Consider the following 8,985-nt stretch of genomic DNA (forward strand, 5'->3'; position numbering starts at 1 on the left):
AAAATCAACATTTATTAATTCTTGATACGAAGACACTATAAAATGCCATCATAAAGCTGGAAAAGTTGCAATATGACCTTAATTGTGCCATTGTGTCTCTAAACGCAACAAAATAATATACTTTTTCTCTGTTTCAGGTGTATTTGTATTGACAAAGGTTGAGTTCGATATTGGTTTGTTATACAGCCAGTTATTGGACATTAATCAACAGATTAGGAACTGGACTATACCTTCTCCACAACAATCATGTGCAGAAAGTAATGAACTTGATCTGTTGGACTCCAGTACATTGTAATAGATTGAAAAATGTGAATCTGACAGTAATTTATTGGACCCCAGTACATTATAGTGGGATGAAAAACAAAAACATTATAGTGGGGTGAATAAAGTAAACCTGACGGTAATTTACTGGACTCTAGTACATTATAGTAGAGGGAATAATTTGAACCTGACAGTAATTGGACTCCAGTACATCTTAAAAGAGTGGTCATTGTGAACCTGACAGTAATTTGTTGGATTCCAGTATGTTTTATTAGAGCAAATAATGTGAACTAGACAGCAATCTGAAGGATACCAATATATTGTAATAGAGTAAATAATGCCACTTAGACAGTTATTTGTTGGATTCAAGTGAATTAATGTAACAAGAATAAAAATGCCATTTTGATAGTGGTTTTGAACAGCATATTGGGAGGAAATATTGCAATTTGTATGGTCTATTTGAACTTAACACTCTGAGAAAAGTTGTTTATCTGACTTTAACACAGTAAATTTGGAGGGAATTTTAAAACTGACAAAAGTATTGTGAACTTGACAGTAGATTTTAAGGGTACATGATCAATGGTTTTGACAGTGTAATTGGCAGAAAATGTTGAATATCACACAAAATATTTGAACAAGATGATTGATTGATTGTGTATCACATGAATAATATGAATTAAATAGAAAATTAGAAGGAACACATATTGCTGTGACCTTGACCATAGATTTAGAGGAAAATACTGTACATACTACATTTCTAAAGGTCAAATACAAGATATTTGATCATTTTTGTGGCTTAAAAGGGCCCAAAGTCTACATGCTTAGGCAGAAAATAGCAGTGTATACTGTACTGTCTGATGGTAGTGTTGTGTAAGAGCAAAAGCCTGATCTCCTGGAATTTCCTTACTTGTAGATCTATCACCTGCACAGTACATACAGTAGTTGATCTTGATAGTAGGTTTTGAGGAAACTAGAGAAGTATAGTTAGGTGTTGAACAGCAAAAGAATAAAAACTGTCAAAGATAAACAGTTGTCAGGTAATGGTGTAATAGCCAATGAAAGTACTATGTGTATATCACTGCGGAAAAAGCAGTCTGGAATCAGTCTATTCAAGCAAAACATTTTCAAACAGCCTTTTATTTTGCACAGACTGGTTTACAAATGTGTCCACTTGTAACATTAGAGCTGTCACATTTTCACTGTTTATAGCACAAAATCAGGGTACCAATATCAAGTATAACTAATAAGCCCTCACAGGACAGGCTTATATTTCAGAAATATGTTTTGATACAGATTTCATAGAAAACAAAGTCATGCCAGTTTTTTGTGTAAGAAGTGCCAAAAGTGTATTGTTTGTTCTTGTTACTTCTGTTACAAAGGTTGTAGTATCTGTTAGTGAAATCATGTGGTGTTTGTTTGTTTGTAAAATATATTTTAGAGAAGACTCCTGGTCAGTGTTTTTAGATGCAGAATTTTGTTGTTTGACAAGAGTAATTCAAGGGATATGTAATATCTCTAATTATACTCTTGTCAAATTCCTGTAGAATAAGATATTTTCACAATTTTTTTTACAGACTGGTCCCATTCGTGAAAATAAATATATGTGAAAGTGGCTTTGTTATAAATTGTCTTGTGTGTTTCACAAATTTGTGAATATTCTGCCATGCATACTAATGCCAGTATTTGAAGTAGTGAACTTTTAGCATTACACAATTGTCTGATTTTAAAGTAGTAAAAGCTGCTTAAATTATTCTTTAAGATTTATATAATATACAGTTTTGTAAAGCTGAAGTATTTGCTGGCAGTATTACATGAGATTTATGTTTGTGATTTTCTTTTTGCTTTCCTTTGTGGGGTCCGTAGTGATTAGTCCTGTTTGCATAAGAAATGCATCCATTTATGTGAAGGTTAGAATTAGTGAAAACATGCATCTTACATTGATGTTACTTATTGTTACCATTGGGAAATATTCCATTCTTTCTATATTTTTAAACAAGTGGTACTAGAAGAAAAGTTCTGTGTCTTGTAGATTTTGAATCATTATATAGTAAAGCTCTGTTGATCTACATTTGGGCATAAATTTGTTGTTATGTTTTCATGTACATTACTGTGCATATTTATGGCTATATTTGTTTTATAATATCATTTTAACCTTTAGCCTGCTAGCGGCAAGTAATTCTGCCTTTGCGGCCAGTGCAGACCAAGATCAGTCTGCACGTCCATGCAGGCTGATCATGGTCTGCACTGTTAGCTATTCAGTCAATAATTTTTCAGTAAACTTCCCTTTGAATAATAAGCGGTACTGCTCAAACTGAATGATGAACCAGTCCATCTTAGAAATTTAGAAGGCTAAAGGTTAACACTTTTGTAATAAGTATAAAGCTAGTTATTAATTTATATATTTTTGTAAATATTACATATTGATGTTGAAATCCCTGAACTTCATATTATCAGTTTTTCTTATATGGAAAACATGAAGTCTTTGATTGATTTTCCTATTTGTGACAAACATTCTCCACTATTAAAACCACTGTTATGTAATTACCAAGTTTACCAGCTGTTTACAAAATTTTATACATTTGTTTTAGCTTATAGTTCTACAAAAAAACTTGCGCACTTACTAATATTGCGCATTTGAAAAATTATACTAAAGAAATATATTGGCAAAACTAATTTGGCAGAACTTATATAAACTTATGTTCAGAATTTCTAAATTGTTTACTGTCTACTTACACCTTGTCCTGTTTCTAGTCATTTATTTCACCTCTTATTATTACCCCTTGTCTCCTAACGACTGTGTGAATGGATTGGAACTTCACACATTTATTCACTGTGATAAACTGACTCACATTGCATAGGTTACATAACTATTTTGCCTTTTAACTCATCTGATTTTTTGAAAAAAACAAATGATGAGTTATTGTCATCACTTGATTTGTGTTGGCGTCGGTGTAGGCGTTGCCTGGTTAAATTTTATGTTTAGGTCAATTTTTCTCCTGAACTATCAAAGGTATTGCTTTGAAACTTGCAACAGTTGTTCACCATCAATAGCTGACCCTGTACAGCAAGAAACATAACTCCATCCTGCTTTTTGCAAGAACTATGGCCCTTTTTGGACTTAGAAAATATCAGATTTCTTGGTTAAGTTTTATGTTTAGGTCAATTTTTCTCCTAAACTATCAAAGCTGTTGCTTTGAAACTTGCAACAGTTGTTCACCATCATAAGCTGACCCTGTACATTAAGAAACGTAACTCTGTCCTGCTTTTTGCAAGAATTATTGCCCCTTTTGGACTTAGAAAATCAGATTTCTTGGTTAAATTTTATGTTTAGGTCAGCTTTTCTCATAAACTATCAAAGCTATTGCTTTAAAACTTGCAACACTTGTTCACCATCATAAGCTGACCCTGTACAACAAGAAACATAACTCTGTCCTGCTTTTTGCAAGAATTATGGCCCCTTTTGGACTTAGAAAATCAGATTTCTTGGTTAAATTTTATGTTTAGGTCAATTTTTCTCCTAAACTATCAAAGGTATTGCTTTGAAACTTGCAACAGTTGTTCACCATCAATAGCTGACCCTGTACAGCAAGAAACATAACTCCATCCTGCTTTTTGCAAGAACTATGGCCCTTTTTGGACTTAGAAAATATCAGATTTCTTGGTTAAGTTTTATGTTTAGGTCAATTTTTCTCCTAAACTATCAAAGCTGTTGCTTTGAAACTTGCAACAGTTGTTCACCATCATAAGCTGACCCTGTACATTAAGAAACGTAACTCTGTCCTGCTTTTTGCAAGAATTATTGCCCCTTTTGGACTTAGAAAATCAGATTTCTTGGTTAAATTTTATGTTTAGGTCAGCTTTTCTCATAAACTATCAAAGCTATTGCTTTAAAACTTGCAACACTTGTTCACCATCATAAGCTGACCCTGTACAACAAGAAACATAACTCTGTCCTGCTTTTTGCAAGAATTATGGCCCCTTTTGGACTTAGAAAATATCAGATTTATTGGTTAAGTTTTATGTTTAGGTAAACTTTTCTCCTAAACTATCAAAGCTATTGCTTTGAAACTTGCAATTGTTGTTCACCATCATAAGCTGACTCTGTACATTAAGAAACATAACTCCATCTTGCTTTTTGCAAGAATTATGGCCCTTTTTGGACTTAGAAACTCATGGGTAGGACAATTTTTCTATTATACAAAAAAATCAGATGAGCGTCAGCACCCGCAAGGTGCTCTTGTTTACAAAATATAGCCCCTTTTTCGACTTAGAAATTTTTATTAAGTTTTTGTATTAAAGTTGGTATCTCAGTACCCACTAATGGGTTGAAACTTCACACACTTGTTCACTGTGATGATTTGACATGCTCTTCACAAGTTCCATAACTCTACTTTGCATTTTTACAAAATTATGCCCCTTTGTCAACTTAGCTGTTTTTAGTTAAGTTTTTGTAAGTAAGCTGGTATCTCAGTACCTACTGATGGGAATGGATTGTCCACTGTCATGAGCTGATATGCATTGTACAAGGTCTATAACCCTGTTTTGCATTTTTACAAAATTATGCCCCTTTTTCGATTTTGATGTTCATTCAAGAGACCAGGCTGTTGAATAGTCGAACGTTGCTGTCCTCTGACAGCTCTTGTTACTTCTCATTGTTTACATCTAACTCTCATTGACCATCTACATGCAGCTATTGTACTGTTTGTTTCCATTAGTTTGCTCACTTTTGTTTTTAAAGACTGTAAAAAATTCATGAACATTTCATATTCAGTGTGTGGTGTTCAGAAAATAGTATTTACCAGTACATATACTGTTTTGAATTGTAATATATTCTTATTTATAGAATAAATTTTTTACAAAACCACTCCAACTAAAGTGTCATTTATTTTATTAACTGTTTTTAATTCACCTGAACCAAAGGTTGAAGATAAGCAAGAATTAGTGTAGTAATGATGATGCAGTGTCTTCCGTCATCTCCAGTGTCACTGTAAACTCTCCAGAGGTCACAATTTTTTAACAGAACAGAACATATAGTTTATTTCGACTTGAGCACAATACTCATCATTAACAGTCTTAATGAAACCTAATCAGAATGTTTGCATCAATAAAATCAAACAAATTTGGAACTGTGTCATATGGGGTAAACGCTGGGTCACAAAACCAAACCATAGAAAAACTGTAACTAAGAGGCCAAATATTGAACCTGATCTATATGAAACATGGTTAGAATGTTTGTCATTATGATCAAGGTAAAGGTCAAAATCGTGGCCAAAGTGTTAAATAATGGAAAAACTACGTAAACTCTTGAAAGCTCAAAGCTTTTCCCTGATCTACATAAAACTTAGCCGAAAGGTTTTTATTTATGATATTTAGGTCTTAAGGATAACATGGTGTAATAGCCATATTTCATATCTTGTAACTGGATGGTAATATTTAAATGAAATTTGGTCACTTTAAAGACATTCAAAATTAAAAACTTTTCACCGAGAGATTTTATCATCTTTTGGGGAGATAATCGGTATTGAAGTTAACATTGATGCCTATGGGAAATACATAATTTCTTTGATTATGAGAATCTGAACTTGAGTTTCGAGAAAATTTTGCGGTTGAAAGCTGCATTATATGATTCTGATACAAATATCAAAAAGAAATCTAAAATTCCCAGTAGGGAAAAGGAGAAAATCATTTTTTTCTAGTTTTCAGGGGCGATAACTCATGAAAAACCAAAATTATCAGGGGAGGTAATCTAAAGGAAATTTTTGACAACTTCTGTCACTATATAACTTGTCAATATGCACCTTATTTCTATCGTTTGACATTTTTATGCCCCCGAAGTGAGGCATATTCGTTCGTTCGTTCGTTAGTCACAACATTAACTTTTTGCATGAAGGCACTTTACTTGTGAACCACTGCACCCAGGACCTTCAAACTTCACGTGCTGATAGTACTCAGTGAGTACACGACACCTACTGACTTTGGGGTCACCAGGTCAAAGGTCAAAGTCACAGGGGCCAACGTTAACTTTTTGCATGAAGGCACTTTACTCGCGAACCACTGCACCCAGGACCTTCAAACTTCACATGCTGATAGTATTCAGTGAGTACACGACCCCTACTGACTTTTGGGTCACCAGGTCAAAGGTCAAGGTCACAGGGGCCAACGTTAACTTTTTTGCATGAAAGCTTTTTACTCGCGAACCACTGCACCCAAGACCTTCAAACTTCAACTGCTGATAGTACTCAGTGAGTACACGACCCCTACTGACTTTGGGGTCACCAGGTCAAGGTCACAGGGGCCAACGTTAACTTTTTGCATGAAGGCACTTTACTCGCGAACCACTGCACCCAGGACCTTCAAACTTCACATGCTGATAGTACTCATCGAGTACACGACCCCTACTGACATTGGGGTCACCGGGTCAAAGGTCACAGGGGCCAACGTTAACTTTTTGCTTGAAGGCACTTTACTCCCGAACCACTGACCCAGGACCTCAAACTTCACATGCTGATAGTACTTATTGAGTACAGGACCCCTACTGACTTTGGGGTCACCAGGTCAAAGGTCAAGGTCACAAGGGCCAATGTTAACTTTTTGCATGAAGGCACATTACTCGCGAACCACTGCACCCAGGACCTTCAAACTTCACATGCTAATAGTACTTATTGAGTACACGACCCCTATTGACTTTGGGGTCACCACGTCAAAGGTCAAGGTCAAAGATCAAGGCACTGCGGGGGCTTCGTCACCATTAGTGACAGCTCTTGTTAAAGCTGACATTATCAAGTTGTATGTACGCTTTTGGTGAAATTGAGGCCTATTACACCATGTTATCGTTAATTATACCCCCATAAAACGAAGTTTGAGTGGGGATATAGAATTTGCCAAACTGGTTCGCGGACAATAACTTTTGAAAGGCTTGACACGGGTGAAACATCATAAAATACAGGTCAAGTTCGACTTTGGCTACAAACCACCAATTTGTTTACGTAGTTACGGCCCCTTTCCAACTTAAAATTTGCCATACTTTTATGACAAGGCCGTATTATGGGGGTGTTATTCGTCACGCCTGTGACAGTTCTAGTTGAAACTGGTTTAAAGGGAAAAGCAACTATGTTTCCATGTTATTTGTATCTGAAAAGTCCTGTTTAAGGCGGTAAAATAATTTTCAAAATGTGCTAAGAATTTATTCAAATGATAACCATTTGTTTGTTTCCATGGCAACGTAAAACAAATTGATGGATTTAACTTACATGAAGGTATTTGTTTTAACTGTAAAGTACTTTCTTAATATGAAATAGAGCAATGCCTCAATCGGGAATCCATCAGCTTGCCCAGAAATATGTAAAGGTAGATTTTGGAATAAAAAATACTGCACATATTTGTACTGATGTGCAAGATGTTGCGGTTCGGACAAGTTATGTGGACGCTTATTACGCACAAGGAAAAGCGTATTCTTCCAAATAATCGTAAGTCAGACGCTCTGTGCACGTGGCGGAAGACCACATTTTTTAATTCGATAGTATATATCGCATGTTACCGTAGAGGGATCGATCCCGATTTTCGTCGCTTCGCGACGAAATTCCGCAAGATCAATTCCCTAATAAATTCAATGACAGATGCAAAACTGGGTCACATGGACATATGATCCAAACTGGTAGATCCAATCATAGATTAATATTTTTCTTACCACTCCATAAATCACATTTTGATCGGATCTTCATGAATTTCTTTTTTAGTATATAGGTTCGTACTAAACACAGTTGTTAAATTTCATAAAACACCTTTTAATTATATGATAAATTCAAGGTCAAACAGTCGAGGTCAGGTGAGTGACTTTGACATCTGTAATTTAGGGCACTTGCTTCCAATCATCTGTCCCTCACTACTGTAGGTTCGAATCCCAGCAAGGTAAAACTGACGTAAGAAAGGTCAATGGCTTTACCCGGGAACAACGCCAATGCCTTAATAGTAGTCAAAGCATTTTTCTGTTATTCAAGCTGTAAAGTAGCCAAAATCCAACAATTCGTTTTTCTGTCAGCACCGTTTGCAGAAACCTTAAATGAGAGCTTATAGTAAAGTTGTTAAATACTTGTACTTGTGACCAAATTATGTATCGTTATTTGGTTGTAAACTACAAAAATGTTTCGGCATTGTTCTGACCCTTTCTGAAGAAGCGGGGTATATTGCTTTGCACTTTTAACTGAAAAGCTCCTTCCCCCACATAACTGAAAAGTTACTATCCCACGTAACTGAAAACCTTCTGCCCAACATAAATGAAAACGTACTGCCCTATATATAAAAAAGCTACGAGGTCACCAATAAAGAAACTGAGCCGTATGTCAGACAAACAGAAATAAATTCACATAGATAACACTTTCTGTCTTCGAAAAGAAAGGTGTACCCAATGAATATTTCTTTGATAATAGTAGATACATTTTAGATAATTCCTAAAGGAAATGTGCAATGAAAACACCATATGCATCATACAACAGCAAGACCACAACGAACACAAAACAAACAGTAAGTTAAATGCTAATTGTCTTAAAGTCAACAAATATGTCAAGTCTAAACACATTGAATATACATGCATTGGAATCTTCAATGTGTAAAATATGACTGGCTCATGGTCAGGTCTGGCTAACGAGGAAAATTGAAATGGTTGTTTACTGAAAAACGTTTGCGTTGAAACTCGCACGTAGTACTACCTGATTGGCATCTATACCC

General features: G+C 35.3%; 1 protein-coding gene across 7 annotated transcripts in view; it reads left to right on the forward strand.

Annotated features, from left to right (window-relative positions):
- The window catches only part of LOC123557705 (protein furry-like), a 114,382-nt gene extending 109,257 nt beyond the window's left edge, over positions 1-5,125 (forward strand). For all 7 annotated transcript variants that reach the window (XM_053544067.1, XM_053544069.1, XM_053544068.1 and 4 more), the window contains one exon: positions 138-5,125. In XM_053544067.1, the coding sequence (XP_053400042.1) occupies positions 138-295 (158 nt within the window). In that variant the 3' untranslated portion in view covers positions 296-5,125. The remainder of the gene's footprint in view (positions 1-137) is intronic.
- Positions 5,126-8,985: the final 3,860 nt, after the last annotated feature.

The sequence above is a fragment of the Mercenaria mercenaria genome, chromosome 5, assembly GCF_021730395.1.
Source record: "Mercenaria mercenaria strain notata chromosome 5, MADL_Memer_1, whole genome shotgun sequence".
Classification (NCBI taxonomy): domain Eukaryota; kingdom Metazoa; phylum Mollusca; class Bivalvia; order Venerida; family Veneridae; genus Mercenaria; species Mercenaria mercenaria.